This window comes from Ascaphus truei, chromosome 4 (assembly GCF_040206685.1).
Source record: "Ascaphus truei isolate aAscTru1 chromosome 4, aAscTru1.hap1, whole genome shotgun sequence".
Classification (NCBI taxonomy): domain Eukaryota; kingdom Metazoa; phylum Chordata; class Amphibia; order Anura; family Ascaphidae; genus Ascaphus; species Ascaphus truei.
The window spans coordinates 86,697,827-86,716,834 of record NC_134486.1 but is presented as its reverse complement, the minus strand read 5'-3'; the positions used below and the strand labels follow the sequence as shown (position 1 = coordinate 86,716,834).

Here is a 19,008-nt window from a genome sequence, read left to right as displayed (position 1 = left end):
TCATCTACAGTATGAACAGTCTGAATTGTTACATTAAAATTGTAAGGTACTGTAGCAGAATAGATCGACCTCCAAAGAAAGGACGGAGATCATACTGTAGGATACCGAGAAGGATGACATCTCGGAAAGGCGAGTTGGCAGATATATAGACTGTGAAAAGGGAGAGACCCGCGAGGAGAGAGAACTTGCCCTGAGGAGCCCGGCGAGTGATACAGCACAGTGGCCGGGCCTTCCTAGTAAGTGAGAACAGCACGCACCGGAGATAGCGGATACAATACAGGACGGTACATCATCTGAGTAAAGGGATCAGTGTAAAGTGGGGTTACGAAGCTGTGAATGGACCAGGTGGAAACACATCCAGGGGATCGCCCCAACCACACGTCAGTTTCCTTTTCAACGTATGCAGCTACCGCCACTCTTTGCGAAGTAACAGGCCAGCAACTATTAACACACCCATACTCCCACACGAGCTCCAACACTGTGCCTAACATCACTAACAGTGACCCATTAGTTAGTGCCTGTGCCACCTGGGACTGAGTAAGAGACACTGTGGGACAATTGCACAGTGGGGTACATTACTATTCTCTCTGTATAATTGCCATAAGTATTGTTCATGGTCCTCCGATTCTAAGGGCCACTCTATCCGATTTCTGTGGTCCTCATTTAGCCATGTAGCCCCTGGCTACTAAAATACTTTGCCCTGGGTGCTGTCTGTTTAATACTGTATCATCCAGCAGTGCTAGGGTTAACTCTCTTGCACATGGGCCTGCATGTGAGAGGGCTAACCAGAGAGACACTAAGTAGCCAAGTGCAGGTGCTGGAGCCTGGCAGTTGGTGTCACATGTAAGCGGGAGGGCTGACTAGGCCTGTGATGTCATCTGGGCCTGCCCAGATATTGAAGGAGAGGGATTAACCTCTCTCCAGGTATAACGCACCTCCCCCCCCCCCCCAGGTACCCCTCCCTAGTTTGTTCTGTTCTGTCCCCTCTGGGGGAAGAGAGTTCTGAGTGAGTCCTGTTCTGCCTTACCCTTAGGGGGTGAGGTGTGTCTGAGTACAGAGAGCAGCCAGGGCTCTGGCTGCTCTGCCTTTCCTTGGAGGAGAGAGGGAAGGATACCCCTGGGCCAGAATGCCTTTAGGAGAAGGGCTATGTATGCTGTATGGATGTATCTGTGCTGTGAGACCCCAAATAAAAGACAAGTTGCATTGTTGCTGGTACTCCAGAGTACTTCTTGCTAGAAGGAAAGTTCCTGCAGGAATGAATCTATGCCCCTGGCAGAGCCCTGCGGGATGGAGGCGCTGCACCAACCTGGGGAAAAGACCCCTGCACCCCAAACTCCCTGCGGCTGCGGAGACTCATCCTCCTGGAAGCCTACAGGTTGGCACCATAACATCCGTAACGCACAAATCTCCCTTAGGGGAGGGAGTTACACTCATATATAAAGTACGGTATGTGTCCTGCTGTGTTGTCTGACCGCAGCCTGGTTTCTCGCCGGCTAAATATTTTCTCTTGGGTACGGAGGGGGTGAACTCAGGCCCCTGTCCTAGTACATACATATTAATACATCTTTCTCATTTATTAATACATCTAGGGAAATAAAGATAGGTTACATATACAAAAGGGGTCTGCAAATTAAGTTACATACTTTTTGTGAATTTTGCAAATTTTTGCATTGCTCGAAAATTATCAAAAATCACACGTTTTCACCAAGATTTCTCAGTTTTACACATATCTACGCACGTCTCTTCTCCAAGTGTACTGGCTGTTTCCCTCTTCACAGTACACTTGAAGACCTATGAGGTTTTGAAAGCTTTGTACTGTACACTGTATTTACATTTATGAAAGAACTGTCCCGCTGGTCTCTTAAAAAGTACTGTAACAGGGGCAAGTCTGTTACCAATAGATAGAGCTGTTGGTTATCAGCCATGTGTAATGGTTAATCCCCATCTGAAGGAAGGCAGGGCTACTAATGAGCCTAGCTGAGTGTAGCAAGGGTTTAAAAGGCAGGATAGGGAAGTGTTTGCCTCTCTCCCCTGGTTTGTGGACAGACCACATGCACCTGTCCTTGCTATGTAGGGACACCAGGACATGCAGCCCACATATGCGAGTCCTTGACACAGGGATTTTGACCCCAGGAAAGCCTGGGATTTATCTTGCTGGACTTTGTGTGATGATAGCTCCGCTGAGCAGGCCATATGCGCATGTCCTTGACACCAGGTATCTACACAGACGTAGATAGTGCCCCGCATGATGGTTATCTCCTCCGTGAACAATTGGAAAAGGACTGGGAAGCTAATGCTGAGCTACAGAGGTGACTGTTCCCAGTTCTCCTTGAGTATGCAACTTTGGGAATAACAGAGCGTCGCTTGCGTAGTGAGTTAGAGGACTTGATGATGGATCTGGAGATGGCAAACGCTTCTATTATTGCCATGAACGTGAAGCAGAGCCACTCTGATTAAATTATTGCTGACTGCAAGCAGAAGTATGAGGAGGCACAGGCAAAGACTGGGGTCTTTCAAAAGGAAGTTTGTAGTCTCAGCAGAAAGCTGGGAATCTCTCAAAAGGAGTTTCAAAATCTCACTGTAGAGATGGAAGTCTCCCAGAAAGAGGTTCACAGTCTCAGCACAGAACTGAACCTCTCTCAAAATGAGTTTTGCAGTCTCAGTGCAGAGCTGCAAAGTAAAGTCCAGAAAAACGGGAATTGTGCTCAGTAGGTAAGACCCTTCTCCACAGTAATTAAGCAGTTGCCACTGGGATTGCCACAATGGGGTTAAATAGGCACCTGAAGTAGTCAATATGATAGTATTGTATCAGCCTAGTGAGGCAAGCATCAGTACTCACAAATATGACTATGTACTATGAACACCTTCATATAGCGCTGGGGAGCGCGAAACATGTTGATTTTTTTTTGGTCCATGAGACTTGAATAAAATTATGTTTTTATGGGGGCCACCGAGTGATTTTTGCCTGGATTAGTGCTCTGTTTTTCATATCGGGCTAATCAGTGCAGAGCTGGGAGTCTTTCCGAAAGAGGTTCGCACTCCAAACAAAGTACTGGAAGTCTCTCGCCGGGATGTCCGCGGTCTCAGCACAGAGGGGTGTAAATGGAAGGATGCCTATGGAAAGGGTGTAAGTGGTTTAGAGATAGTAAAAAGAGAGAACAGAAACCTGAAAGAGGAGGTATCCGATCTGACTGATCAAGTCAGTGAGAGAAATGAGACGCTTCACAAAGTAAAAAATGTGAAGAAACAAATGGAATGAGAAAGGTTAGAAGTACAGTTAGCACTGAAAGAAGTAGAGGGCGTTTTGCAGCAGGAAAATATGTCTTCAGTTACAACTCTCAGATCAGACCAGACTCTTAAAGAAAGAGAAGCATTCTAACACTCCAGAAATACTACAGAGATTTTATCCAAGGAAGAATGGAGAGAAAGCCATTTGTGTAAACGCTCTGCAACTATCCCCATATAGTCTACCTTCAGAGGGATGAAAGCCCATTAGATTTCTTGCCACATTAAAGCAGTTTGTGTTATTCCGGCAGGCTGGAGAATGCAACAACAAAGGAAGAAGTATGGATATTTGAAGCAATGTGTGGTTGCTCTCCAGTCAAATGTTAGGAAGTATAAGCAGCCAAGACGCTACAGGAATATGAAGAAAGCTGCTGGTGGGATTCGGTCCAGATATAGATCCTACATCATAACCAACAAGATGCCCATTCCTATAACCACATCTGAAATTCTGTCTCAGTGCTAGTAAAATCTGCTTTCCACAAAATGCAGAAAAGAAAAACCAAGGTGTGACTGAGAAGTGCAATACAAATACAATCATTCTACAGTGCTCACGTGGTCTGAAACAGGTTCCTTACTATGAAAGCAGCCACTATAGAGATTGTCTATGACAAAAATGCGATAGAAATGTGTCCGCTATCGCACGTAGAGAAAGTCGTCACTGATTATCCAGCCGTACTTTCACCTGAATAAATTAATGCATCGACAAAGATAGGCAGAAGACTAGAAGTTGACCAACTGCAAAAGAGAGGTGCCACGGGGTAAAGTTAGAGTTGATGAGAACTCCACCAAGGTGCTGGAGCTCAATGAGGCTGAACTAGGTGCAGACGATTGTACCAGTAAATGGAAGGACGAGACAGCGCGATGCATGGAAGAACTCGTTGCCAAGCCCATAACAGAAGAGTTTGTGAAATGAAAAGGAGAGCTAGAGCGAGAAGTCCTCCGCAGGGTTGAGGAAGCTAAGCCCATGATGGAAAAGCAGTGGGTTGAAGAACTAAAGCGAGTACTTGAAAAGACACTATTTGAGTGCACAGGTTATAAGGATTTTGTCACCAGTCTCCTCTTCAACCACAACAATATATCATGGCCATGAACTGATAAAGAGGTTGCTCTGTACTTCATCTCCTGAGTACCAGATAAATTCCCCAAAAGGCGAAAAGCAAAATTACTGGTAGGTGTGAAAATCGCCTTGAGAAAAGACATTGCAACAAAAGACAGAAAAGCCCAATGTTACATCCAATTTGACAAAATATACTGTATAGTAATCAGTATATAGTTAAATTCTTCAATGATAATATTCTCATAAACAAGGGTCATTTGGTTAAACCCTTTGGCCCAAGCGTTATACGCCTGCAAGCCAACGTCAAGGCATGACCAAACTTTGCAGGTCCTAACACTAACCTGTTGAAACTTCTCTTTTACCTGTGTGGAGGGAGAGTGACTACGAGTCCTTCCATACAGCATAATGAAAGAACCTTCTTTGCTTGCTTTAAAAAGTGTGGAGGGGTGAACTTAAGCCCTAGGAGGAGGGGCCACCAACCTCCAACCAACTGATACCAGTTGAAAATTAACAAACGCACAACCCCAGCAAGCTCTAACCCCAAAACCCACCACATATATACATGTCCTTGACACACAGGGACACCAGGTATCTATATAGATGTCTATAGACGTATATGGACTTTAATACGCTGGGGAAGCTGTACCTTTTTGTTACTACATGTTTGGCTAGAAAATAATAATAGTTTGTTCTTGTATAGTGCTGCTGGTTTTTACGTAGCGCTTTACACAGACGTTTTGTAGACACAGTCCCTGCCCCGTAGAGCTTACAATCTATGTTTTTGGTGCCTGAGACTTACCCAAGGTCACAAGGTGCCGATACTGGGAATTGAACCAGGTTCCCCTACTTCAAACTCTTTGCTCACTGAGCCGCTCCTTCAGCCCCCAGCTTCACCCCTCCCCTCCCCTCCCCTCCCCTCCCCTCCCCTCCCCTCACCCCCCCTCCCCTCACCCCCAAATAAAGCCTTTAGTTTCTGTTGTTGAAACTTCTGCTGATTAAATAAGTCTCCTGTTTCGACTCCTCAGATTTTTTACGAAATAGAATATAAATTGGTGCAAATTGGTGAATACTTGGAATTAAATTTAGAAAAAATGACATAACAGTCAGGTCATTTATAAATAACATTCTTACCCACCAACGATTCTCATGTGCATCACACCTTTCACCAGTGTGTCCAGTATTTTTGGACAAGCCACATGGCAACCCTACGCGCTAGCACTATGTGCATGTGCATTGGCGTCCTAGTGTTTGTTTCGGCACGAGCTACGTAGCTTGCGCCATATGCTGCACTATGGACAAAGCCTGGGATAGAGCAGCATGACAGATGGGGAGATTCACTAGCCTCCGATATGGGGTATTGTCCAGCTATCTCATGTTAACCAAGTCAATGACAATTAACATAGGATTGAGGTGTGATAACCAGTATTCGAGTCTCATGAATCCGAGCTTCAGAATCAGATGAACCTTTAACCCTTTCAGTGCCCGTATGGCTTACCAGGTACTTAATGGAGAAAGTCTTTTATGTCTGAATGCGTTTATTCCCATTATGTGTTATATTAATATTTCACATGTATTACTGCTGTGAAGTGCTGTGTACATGGATGGTGCTATATGAATAAACATAGACATGTTTTGCAGCCAGGACTCTTTGATACATAACTCCCTCTGGGTTATGTTCCAAGCTGATTTTGGGTATTGCTCATTTCACCCTTTTGCTGTCCAAGGAGCCAGCAGCACATGGTAATGGATTACTGCCCGTTCAAACAGCAAAAGGGTTTAGCAAGTGTTGAAATATGCTCAGCTGGTGTGCTATAAAACATTCTGAATTCCATTAAGAGCTGACTTTCTAAAAAGGCTAACAAGTACCTTTCTGCTCCATTTCTACATTTTCACACATTTTTGTGACCAATTTTCACAAATTGAAGGCATTAAACTTTCCTTGTGCTAAGCACTTATTAAAATCACTATTTTTACAGCTGTAAGCTGCTTTAGGTGTCAGTATGATACAATCACACAAGGGCAGTGCACATTTGTCAAGATGGTGGCTATTTCATATTTGACAAGATATCTTGCTACTAGCTAGAGTTTTACATATAGCATCACGGGGCTATTTATCAGTCTTCTGCCTGCAAAAATATCGCAAAAAACACAATCAGATTAATTACATAAAAATTCCCAATAAACGTTAGTTTGAAACATGGTCAATTGGAGTTTGAGAGGAGACTAAGCAACTTTCCTGCTCCCTTATGTATGATGCCACAGTGATTGGTATACATATGTAGACACGGTTATTTGAACCTGTGTCGCATTATGATGGGATACGTTGTGATATTCTGTGTTATCACTACCATTGAATCCTATGGAAACCCTGTGATAGTCTATGTTATAACGCAATATTTTGCTATTTCAGTAAGATAAAGCTGGCTACATCTGTACAACCCATTGAGCAGGCAACATACCTCAGTTCAAATTTAGCATAGGTTGAACTTGATGGACGTACGTCTTTTTTCAACCTCATCTACTATGTAACTATGTAACTATGCCATACCCTTCCTATGCTTGCTAATCTGACTGGAAGGGGGGGGTGAAAATAGTTCGTAGACGTGTTCTGCTTTTCAGGTTTTCTACTATAAAGAAAAAACGAAATTCATATTCAAAGAAGCGGGGTGAAAAATAACGTTTTGCTTTAATGTTGATCGCATTTCTCAAAGGAAGTGAGATAACTGTTGGTAGCCTACTGTGACTATCCCATATAAAGCAAATGAAAATATCACTTGGGAGCACATTCACGTGTCTCAGACAGGTCTGCAGCTCTGCTTTTCACCTTTATCTTTTAGCATGGGATGCTTCTACTACAGCTAGGAATTCTGGGTAATGACATGCAAATGAGCACTCACAGTGTATCACTTTTTGCTTCTTGCTCATTTCAACATGGATCCTTATAAGCGTATGCCTGCCGTATTACAAAACTTTTTCAGAACAGCCTGGGTTTAAAAGAAGTCACTCATATACAGCTTTTTTGACCTTTTGGGTCTCATCAGTGTGAGGTTGGTTATACTGGTGTAACGGTGTTTCCCCCACCCGGTGGGAGATGTGGCCATTATGGATCGAGTGGTACATGATACCTGCTGGTAACAGGAGGGCTGAGTCGTCTGCCGGTAGTACTGGGGACACAGGACTAGGCTTCTGGGGTATATACCCCACATATCTCTTTAGCAGTGCAGCGCCTCCTTCTGCCATAGGCTCCAGGAACTGAAGGTGATCTCCCACGGTAGAACTATTACCACTCCCCCCAGTAAGGACACGCTCCAGGCAGGAGGTATAACAACAGGAACAGTTTATTATCTCTTATGTACAGCACAGTAACAAGCAGGCTTCTGCCCAATGCAGTACTTCTCATCTACCACTGAAGGATGGTCCCTGGACCGTCACTACAGACCAAGGGCACCCACAGCCGTCCTAGCTCTTCCCTACCTCCTTAGCAGAGGCAGAGGTATGGTCTACACATTCTCCCCCGGAGGGAAGAGGACTGGAGAAGGTCCAATACTCAGCCTCTCCAGTGTGTGACCTGCCTCAAGTGGGGAAAGGCACTTCTAAATTTTGGCGGTACCTGCCCTTAAGTACAGCCAGGAGGAGTGCACCAGGCCTGATGTCACCGCCTCCCGCTGTCACTCAAGTGCAGCACCAAGGAGGGGGAAAACCCCATATCAACTACTGGCAACCTGATTGTACCAGGGTTAACTGCCAGCACCAGGGCAGAATAGTAGCCATCAGGTGACCTGGCTACACTGGCTTAAGTAGTAATCCACTTCTTCACCACAATTTGTTTAACCATTTCACTGCCAAAGGGTCCCGAAAGGCATCGCAACTCAAAGCATTGGAGGGGCCTCCCCAGAGCAAAACTGTTAATATGATCTGAACTACTATGCTACTTCCAGCACCAGGGAACTCTGGTTTTGGATCAGATAAAACAAAAAGTCGATCAGAGTGGATTGCAACTGGTATTTTATAACGGCAATCCAAACCAGCGAGATTTGCAAAGTTATTTCTATTTTTACATTGTGTTGAAGCAGGGGGTCTCCAGAGCTGAACCCCGTTAATTTCAGCTCCAAGGACCCCCTGCTTCCGGAGATACTTAGTAGGTGCCCGTAGCCGAACTGCTCGGCTAGCAGGGATCGCGTAATGTCCGCTTTTCAAAGCTCCCGCCACGTCATCGGTATGGCTTCCTATTGGCCCATGTGACGCGGGAGCTTTAAAAAGCAGAGTAATACCGGTACCCCCTTCGGAGCTAGATATCTCTGGAAGCAGGATGTCCCCCGAGCTGAAATGAATGGGGTTCAGCTCAGGAGACCCCCTGTTTTGTTCCTCTGTAAACAAAAAAAATATAAACTTTGCTAAACAAATCAATGGCTTGGATTACTCCTTTAAGGAGAAAGGAAGGGTCACTTTAATGCATAAAAATACTCAGCACCTTTATACAATGTAGCATAAAAAAAATGTGGAGGCTTATTAAGAAATTCCCGATTGGTGATATGCAAACTTTTCACCCCATTTCACGAACCAAGCGAAATGTGCCAAAGAAAATCTTCCAGTTTTAAAAGTTTGCAAGCAGTTCACCGAGTAAAAAACAAACTCAATTTCATAGCCTCAAATATGTTTTTGTGTGATAGAGAAAGTCCTATTCCAGGGCCTGGGTGTTGTTTAAATACAAGTTCCTTGGGGAAATTCACCACTTTTGCTGGAATTTAGACAAGTCCCAGCGAAAATGTCTGAATTTGTTGGTCAAAAAATGTCCGAGGGAACTTTTTGCGCATTGTAGAACTTTTTGAAAGTGAAACCGCAGCGATGTGAATCTTGGCAAGTTCCCACATCTCAATTCCAGATCCGCCTTTTTTTACGCCCAGTATGAAATGCATTATTACAGCTTCTTTGCAACGTGTTGGTGGCTAAAACTGAATAAAAACCTCGGAAAACATGTACCCAGGTTTTTTTTAAGTGAAAAGTAAACTTTATTGTGTTAATAGCACCATTGTATTTGCATTTTTGTTTTCCATTGCCAGGTTCAGATCCCAAAACTTGCTAACCAAGTATGTTCGGTTTGAGAAATGATAGTGTTGTTTACAATTCACAAGGGGTTCTTTCCCCTGGAGGCTTAAAATGCAATACATTCTTTAATGCCCTGAATCCCCTTTTGTGTGGATGTGTTTCTCCTAGATACCAGCGCTTAAGCTTTTCAGCAACAACAATGAGCAAACCCATTTAGGAAGTGGGCCAGCCGCCGTTTACGGGATTGTCTCACATAAAAGTGAAGACGTTACTAAGTTACGAAGAGAGAGATGCATGTTCTGTTTACTTGTGTGGGACAGTTAACGATGATAAACGTCAGAGGTGGGACATACCTGCCCAATTAATCTCATGCAAAGGGTCCCGATCAGCGCTGTCGCAGTTCAATGAATAGCCCCCTTTTGTCTTATATTAAAGCGTAACAGAACATTTAGAGTTCCAATTAGTCTGACCTCAATTTCACCTGCACACTCAGATCTGAAACATTTTTGTTCTGGCACTGATGACAATGGAGAAAGTTAGATGTCGCCGCTACATCAATATGTATTTGCCAGTTTAAGAAGGTTACATGCTTTCAAGAAAATTATAATAGTGTTTATCTTGTATAGCTCTGACAGTGTATGCAGCTCTGTACATAGAACTTTTGCAGGCACAGCCCCCTTACAATAGCTTACAATCTATGTTTTGGTGCCTGAAGCATAGGAAGATAAAGTGATATATCTAAAGTGAAAAGAAGCAGATACCAGGATTTTAACCAGGCTCCCCTTGCTTCAAACTCAGTGTCGTTGATTTCAGAGTTAGTTTCTTCCTTCACTGAGCCACTCCTTCAGCCCTAAATAAGGTTAACACATCCTAACCCATTAGCAGAGTCACAATAATAGGATTTCTGTAGGTCAGATAGTACAGCTGAACCCCGTTATAACGCAGTCCTAGGGGTCCACAGAATGAGACAGTGTTATAACCGGGCTAAAATGTTGCCGCGAGGACTTACCGGCATCTACATCTCTCTCCTCTCTTAAGCTGTCAGCTCTCTCCTCTCCTGCTTAATAGGGCTGCGTCCACGTGTGCGCACACCAGCACAGACAGTAATGACCAAAGAAGATCACAAAAAAAACCCTAGTAGTTGCACTGAAAGATAAGTCACGCTGAACGTAATGGCGTGACTAACATAAAGGCTAAATAGCCAAACTCTCCAAATAGAGTCAACCGGTAATTGGTCACACAAGAGTACAAAAAATAATAACGTTTTAATATAAAATAAAATACGACGAAACACTTAAACAATGTGGTAAAATCCCTGTGCACTGAGTGGGGGCAGACACATATGTATTACCATAGTATATCAGATGAATTTCAATACCAAAGCGGATAGTAACCGGATAACCACACAATAATAAGGAGCTAGTTCCCATATAATAGTGTATCAGGGAAAACCTATAGGGAGTACACAGGGTAGACCCAGCACATATAGTAATTCTGTAGAACACTGGTTGTATATAAGCATAGATATGCAGCCTCTCTACAACCCATATATTGTCCGTGTGTAGTGTTGGCTGCTACTAAAACAGATATAAGGAAATATACTGTCTAGCTATAACCACATATAACCTCCCATGTAACAGTGTATCAGGGGAAATCCATAGAAAGTACATAAGGTAGACCCAGCATATGAAGTAATACTAGGGAACACTGGTTATACAAAACGTGGATATGTAGCCTGTCTACAACACCTATCTGTGTGGGGAGTTGGCTACTGCTGGAACAGATTAACTGTCTGACTGTCCGCATGTAGCCTCTAAATGAAGCAAAGTTTGTTGCCATACAACCTGGTTACAGCCGCTTTAGGTGTTCCCTGCTGTGTACCTGCGGATATCATCTCCGACGTGTTACTGTGTGTGCTTTTTTTCATGTACACATTAAGCCTGTGTGTAGAGGTAGAATTATTACTAGTATATGAAAGGTCCTGGGTTTGATTCCTGTATGATATGGTATAAATTATAAAATAATAATTTATAAATTATACATTATAATAAAAATAAAATAATAATTTTACAGGAATCGAACCCAGGACCTTTCATATGCTGGTACCAATTCTCTAAACCACAGGGATTGTGTGATGTCACAGACTCCAAAACAAACTTAACATATACAAAGTACACAGTGCAGACCATTTCAATGTGTTGTATGGTTAAGTATTTTTATAGAGTCTGTTGTGTCACACCAAGCCTGTGGTGTAGAGGTAGAGAATTTGTACTAGTATATGAAAGGTCCTGGGTTCAATTCCTGCATGTGTATTATATAAAATGTATTAAAATAAAATGTATTAATGCAGGAGAGAGCTGACAGCTGCAGAGAGATGTAGATGCCAGTAAGTCCTCATGTGCCAAAATGGAGCTGTTTTTAAATCGGGAGCCACGCTCAGACCGCGTTCTTGCGGATCGCACTATAACAGGGTTATAAATAAAGCAATGCGTTTGATATTTTTGTGGAATGATAATGCTGCTAATGAAAGTTCTATTGTTTTTGACAGGACTGGTTGGTATTACACAGTATTGTGGTAACATGATCGGTTTGTCATCTTGGCTGCCGGTGTGAGATATACAGTATAACGGACGAAGCAGTGAAAACCAACTTGATGCAAGACAGCATTAATCAGGTACCACATGTTTATGGGAGGTAAAATGTGGCACAAACAATTGAATGGCTATAGTTTCCATTTCTGGGACCATGAATTATATAGAAATAGCCGTGTTTGTCCAATTGCGATAGTGCAAGATAAATGAGTACTTCAGTATTAGGTGACCCCTTTTTTTATTTGGACTAACAAACTGATATTATAAGACAAGCTTTCGAGAGTTCTTTCTCTTCCTCAGGTCAGCGAAAATGATTTACAGAGATTCCATGAGTTTGGGGGTCTGCAGGAGGGTGGGAAATGCGTGGAGGGATGAAAGTGTAACATTCATTGAGATGTTAATGATGTTTCTGCCTGCCACTGTTAATTTTATCTCATTGACCATTGTTTTCAAAAGCGCTACTGTTAAATAATGCAACAGCGTTAATACAACGTTTTTGCATTAACGGGAGCGGTAACGTCTGCTACTTCTGTAATGGGTCTATTTATAGTAAATAAAAATACCACATATGGTGCATTTGCATGTCTCAGACAGGTCTGCAACACTGTCCTTCCACATTATCGCTTAGCAAACGGTGCTTCCACTGCAGCCAGGGATTCTGGGTAATGACATGCAAATGAGCACACTGTGTCATTCTTACTTCTTATCCATTTTAACATCCAGGTTCACTGTGCGGTGGAGGGTTTTTGTCACTTTTTTTTTTACACACCATAACTTTTTTAAGGTCTTTTCATACAAATTTCTCCCAACTGTAAGCCTCAGGCAGCCAAGGAAATAAATCAAAAGAAGAGTAACAGGATTTTTAAGAAATCTAGTGGAGTTTGCTTGCACCAATTTTGGCCCCATTTTTCAGCTGAGAGACCTTAATACATCGGCCCCATTTACGTACCATAATTACAGGTTGTATTTTATTTTAAGAGAGTGGGTACATTTCCCTCACAGAAGAATCAGAGAAGAAAGGGAAGCAGATCCTCAGATGAGAACACGAATACAAGAAGAGTTAAGGTAACCACGTGCATTTTACCTTTTTATGCAGATATACATAAATAGAATAATAGATGAGGGTTTTAATATAATTGATTACCATCATTGGGAAGGTTTGGAAACATAAAAAGGTAGTTTCATTACAGGTTTGAAGCAGGGGGTCTCCAAAGCTGAACTGTGTTCATGACATGGGACCCTCTTCTTCCCGAGATACTTACCTCTGTAGCGGTGCCGGTATCCCAGGGCAGTTTAAATGTCCCAGTCAAGCTGGCAAATAGGAAGCTGCAACGGCTTCCTATTGACCCATGTCCCATGGGACATTTAAAGCTGCCATTATGTTACATACACAGTTCCCTACCAGCATAGATACCAGCACTGCTACAGAGGTAAGTGTGTCTGGAAACAGGGGTACCCGGAGCTTAGATTAACACAGTTAGGCCCGGGAGACCCCTACTACAAACCTACTGTACAATTTAAAAAAAATGTTTTTAAACGCAATGCAGCCCGTTCTGCTGCTTTAAATGAACAAATTACTTGGGTTTTTTTTTCATTTTATTTTATTCTGGGTTTGTAAAGTACTAAAGATGCCGTGATTAGTGAAACATGTAAATATAATCATATGATAAGTATGCATGCCACGGACTTAAAGGAAAGGAAAATATATCAATGTTTTACAGGATACAAAAAAGTAGCATTTTCATTTTAAGAATGGCTGAACCTTGCTAAGGAATCCTATTACATTGATAAATTGATAACTAAATACAACAATGTTGCCTCTATGTGGGCCTGACACTTTAATTCTGTGAAAAGGGTTTTCCCATATCTCAGAATATTGAACCGAATGTTCTGTATCATATTAAAAATAATCTAGCACACTATCTTTCATGATTCAGTCAGATCTGAGCTTTTCCTCTCTAACTTGGGACTGACTCAATTCTAGGGAATTCTATGGGAATGTAGCAGTTATATGTATAGTTTACAGATATCATATATGGTTAATGCAATTAGTTTATTTTACAATTATAGCAAAAATCACCATTGCATATGCATGTGTTTCCAATGATCAAAATTAGAAACCTTGAATATAGTATTTGTCAACATACCAGAATACAATGTTGTACAGTGTTTAGCATGTCTTTATGTGAAACAAAGTTAACTAAATATGTCACCTATAGCTGCAGACCTCCTTCCCTCCTATTCACCTCAGTCTCATTTCCAACTCTAAATCACTGGATAAGAAGTACAAGGACCATGGCTCAATTGTGGATGTTTCTAGAGATATACGTGGGGAGAAAATCAACTTGCCACAAGTGGAGAAGCCAACAGAGAAATTTCCCAAGTCTGTTAAATCATTCCCTGACAGAACCAAATATGCCAAGGATTATGGATGCAACATTAGCTCCCTGTCAAGCACCCCAACATGTACTTATGATGGTCAAAAGGACGCCAGAGTGGAAATGCAACCTTGGCTGGATGTTCCGATGACAAAGTCAACCTCAGACAGGCTGTCACCTGAGATAGCCAAAGTTCCGGAATGCCCATCGTGCAGGAATGAGAGGAGAATCAGAAGTGATTATGACAAGATCCTTTTGCAGTCAAGGAGAGACAAGGAGGCTTTGCAACAGAGGGTTAGCGAGCTGGAGGCTGAACTAAAAAAATGTGAAGATGTCAACAAGTTGGTCAAAAGAGCAGAAGATGATGTAGTGATCTATCCGGTAAGGCACAACATAGTGACTCGTTATTTTTGTTGTCATCAGATATGCATGAATTTTCCACACTGGCTTCCAAAAACATTTGGGTATTTTGGAGGCGCCACCAAGTGAAAGGTTACCGTGTACAGGTATTTGAAAGGATTTCTTCTTTGATAAATGGGGGGGCTTTTTCCAGCAGGTTTTGAAGCTTTGAAACTTTGATTAACAGCTCCTCTGTTGTCTGTAGCTACAGGAAAAACCTACAGGAAATGAAGGCTCAGGCCTGTACCTTCAGTTTTGTAAAGATGAAAAAAACCTCCTATTTATCATTGATCCTTTTAAGGGCTCACCTATACGAAAGTGACGCAATTGACAGCATTTTTGCTATGCCTAACTTTCTTCACACTTTTATTCAAGCTATTGATTAGAAAAAAAAACAAGTTACTCGAAAGAATGGCAGAAATGTGTAACCTAAACAAACACAGCGCATACATAATACAAACTAGATCAGTTTTGTGAAAATGAGACCCTGTTCTGCATACAATACTTTTTAGGTGACTCTTAAAGCTAAATTCCAACTTTACAGAAATTACTACAAAAATGACCATTTCCTGTATATTCTGATCATATGTTCCAGGATGTGTTTGTTGAGTAGAATCATTAATGTAAAGTATTTCTTATTAGATAAATGAAAAGATGAAATCACACGATTGTTAAGATCCGCCTCAGGTGCACGCTCGTCACAAACCAGGTGTGTGCAGCAGTTAACAAATCTCCCTAATGCTGGGAAAATAATGGCACTCCAGAGGAAAAATATGCTACGTAGATGTATTGAAACATAATCGACGATTCGGTCATTAACTTAGACCTTTGTCAAGATAATAAAAATAGTAGTATCATACTTAAATAGCCTTGAGTGTGGGCATGTTCACGTAAAATGTGAGAGGCAGCGTGTTTAATGGCGCCAAATGAGCAAACAGGGTTGCTAAGCAGCAAAGGTAAACACCACCAGAAAAACACCTCTTGAAAATTCAGATCTCTGTGTTAATAGGTCCTAAAAAGTGTTTAAAAAGTTCTCATTCACCAGAATGTTGGAGAACTAAAACAAATACTGGCAGTCCTCAGTTATCCAACTGAATCCGTTCTGGAAGTAGCGTTGGATAGTGAAACCATTGACCATAATGTAGCAAAAGGTAATAAAGGGAGTGCAAATGTGTTCCTTTACTTGCAAACTGTTGTCAACCTCTGTATATAAACAGTATACATAGCAATAATTGTAGAACACAAAAAACAGATAATTGTAAAATTACTTATCATATTCATCATAATGATTAGTAATCATAATTCAGACGGGATACCACTGCTTGGGGAATAAAGCTGAAAGGTGACTCAATGTGTAGGTCAAGTTAACTTGGTAGTCTCGGTATAATGTAAGTCTACACAGAATGAAATTAATAGTGCCATAGCACCATCTTACAATAGATATTACACACAATGGTAAAGTAAATAGAAGATTGAGACAGGTCTAATCAGACTATAAAAATCATATAATACCTATGAGACACGAACCCAAGCATTTCATAGATCAAAACATGAACAGGAGTACGCTAACATTTTTCAACCTCATGACTGTCAGCCGGGCACTAGAGTCAAGGACGACACGTCTCATAGTTTAAGGAAACAATGTCCCATAGCAAAATAACCTTGTGGTCAAAAATAATGCGCCTGCTGGCTTAGGGCCAATAGCACTAGTAGGGGTAACCAATTTGTTTAATAGTCTTTGCTTCAACTGGTTGATTAAACAACTTGAATAATAACATCCAGTGTAGGCAGTATTTTTTTGTTTACAGTTACATTATTGTACAGATTTTGACATTTTCATTGTTCTAACAACTTCTATATACCTTGGCTATGCTCACTGTAGGTTTGGAAGCACTGAACATTCATCAGTAGGAATGGGCTTGTAGCTGGACCCAGACAAAAGCAGCCTGTATGGTTTGCCATTGCTTATACCAGTTAAAGCAGCATCTATAAAATAACACTCAGGATATATATACACTGTAGCACTAATCAATAAAGGTATAATATTGAAACATGATATACTTAATTAGAAATTCATTACACGATACCAAATACTGCAGCACCTCTAAGACCAGAGACACAATGCAACAATACATATAAATCATAGTCAACACCTAATATAACAAGTACTTAGCACAAAGAAACAACATTGGTAATGTTTTTGTTATGGTTTTTTTTCCACCACACACAGTTACTAAGGCACATATTTACTATACCGTGCTATTCCAGTGGACACCTTCCGGCAGGCTCGCGACTAGCTTCTTTAGGGCCCGGGACACAAATGAAGCCCAAGGCCCCAAGTGCATAAATGAGGGCAGGGGCAGGTGACAATTTGTTCACTGAGGTAGGGGAAGGGACTGGCTGTTCCAAGAAGCTGCAACCTACTTCTGGTCGGGTCCAATTTCCAGGTTCAGCCAGGTGGGCCCCCCTTCAGCTACCAGGCCCGAAACACATCTACACAGAACACGTGCTCCTCCTCTGGTGGGGGTCCTGGCTTCCGGTAACAGAAGTCACTTTGGCGTCCATTTATTTGATCATAAATAGTCTTCCAGTGCTGGCAGGTGTTTTATGGATTATAATAATAATAGTAAGTATTAAGGGTTGGCACTTGCACTGGTGTTTTGGTATTGGTTTTGGTTCTAAAAAATCATTTGTGTTTTGGATGTGGTTTTGGTTGTAAAAAGTTAAACGTTTTGATTTTAGATTTGGTTTAGCAAAAACTCAATTAAAAATATGTAAAAACTCAAAATAATCAGGAAAATTCTAAAGCATCACAAATGCTTAAAATAAGGCATTAAAACAATATAAAAATAACAGTGTCTGTTGAATCATCTTCAATACATCATACCTTTCCTAGATATAATAATTCCGCATTTTATTTCAGCACACAAAAATACAGTTTTTTGTCCAAAGTTATTACTTACGTATAGTAGATATATGGAAGTTCACATCAAATATGTCATATGCTTTTCATAGTATGTTATCTATTCTTCCTTCCTCTCCCCCTGGATGGAATCCCCTTGTGGTGTTATCCTTCTGTGCTGATTTGCAATTGTGCTCATCTTTTATCCATAAAATAACTACATACTGTACGCAGGTGTTCTATTCTAATATTATCTGTGAATATGGCTTCATCTTGTCTCTTTCTAGCTTGATCTATAACAAGCATCTTTCATATATGGAACGAAAACGTTGTCAATCTGTCATCATAGCGTCTTACAGATATGGAAGTCATCCTTGTCTAACAATGAAAACCTAGGAGCGAATTCAGTCATACTGTAGATAGCCCACGACAACTATTTGTAATAAACACAAGTCACTTATTGGCATCGGATATATTCTCAACAGCCCGTTTAATATTATCTACTGCAAATCTATCATAGAAACTGGACACATTCCTTTACTGCTCAGATATCTTCTTTTCACTAGCAGCTGCAACCTTTCCAGCCACACAAAATATTCATAGTTAAGCGAGAGATATGAATTCTTACAGTGTCGCTTGTAAAATGTGTGCAAACTTTCCTAAAGTAAAGAGGGCGGTCAGATGGGGCTAGCAGCATTCCAACCAGTATACTCCAAAACTGTGATGTAACTGTGAAAACAACTGACACTGAGTGGCTGGTATATTAGCAAAGGAGAGAGTGGTCAGAGGGTGCGTTCTTCACGCCAACGAATATACCTAACACAGATGTTAAGGTGTTGAACCAACTGGCACTGATTGGCTAGTATACTAGCAAAGACTAGAGATATGTTGGAAGGTGCTCTCTGTATGCCCAACACTTTAGCCAATAGGTAAAGGGGTTAGCATACATTACTGGTGTAACAGTATTAAACCAACTTTCACTGATGTGGCTGATATAGTAGCAGAAACGAAGTAAAGAGAGGTCAGATAGTGCTATGTATATGATCAGTGATAGTAGAGAAGTATTTCTTTTTCACCCCCCTGAGTGGGAAGCAGTGGGTTTCTGCAGCTGAACCACATTAATTTCAGCTCCAAGGACCCCCTTTCTCCCTGAGATACATACCTCTGAAGGTGCTGCCAATATCTGATGCAAGTTTAAAGGTCCCGCATCACGTGTGTCAATAGCTACAAGGGATGACATTGGGGCTTCCTATATGCCCACGGAACGCGGGACCTATAAACAGCCATATTGCATGCCCAGCCGGAGCGGCTACCGGCAGCCCCTTTACAGGTAAGTATCTCTGGAACTGA

The 19,008-nt window shown here is 41.7% G+C and overlaps 1 protein-coding gene across 1 annotated transcript in view; it reads left to right on the top strand.

Moving 5' to 3' along the window:
- LOC142492924 (uncharacterized) overlaps positions 1-19,008 on the top strand; it is a 97,220-nt gene that overhangs the window by 35,685 nt on the left and 42,527 nt on the right. The window contains exons 2-4 of the mRNA XM_075596163.1: positions 11,937-12,062; positions 12,958-13,044; positions 14,199-14,738. Of these exons, the coding sequence (XP_075452278.1) occupies positions 12,042-12,062; positions 12,958-13,044; positions 14,199-14,738 (648 nt within the window). The 5' untranslated portion in view covers positions 11,937-12,041. The remainder of the gene's footprint in view (positions 1-11,936; positions 12,063-12,957; positions 13,045-14,198; positions 14,739-19,008) is intronic.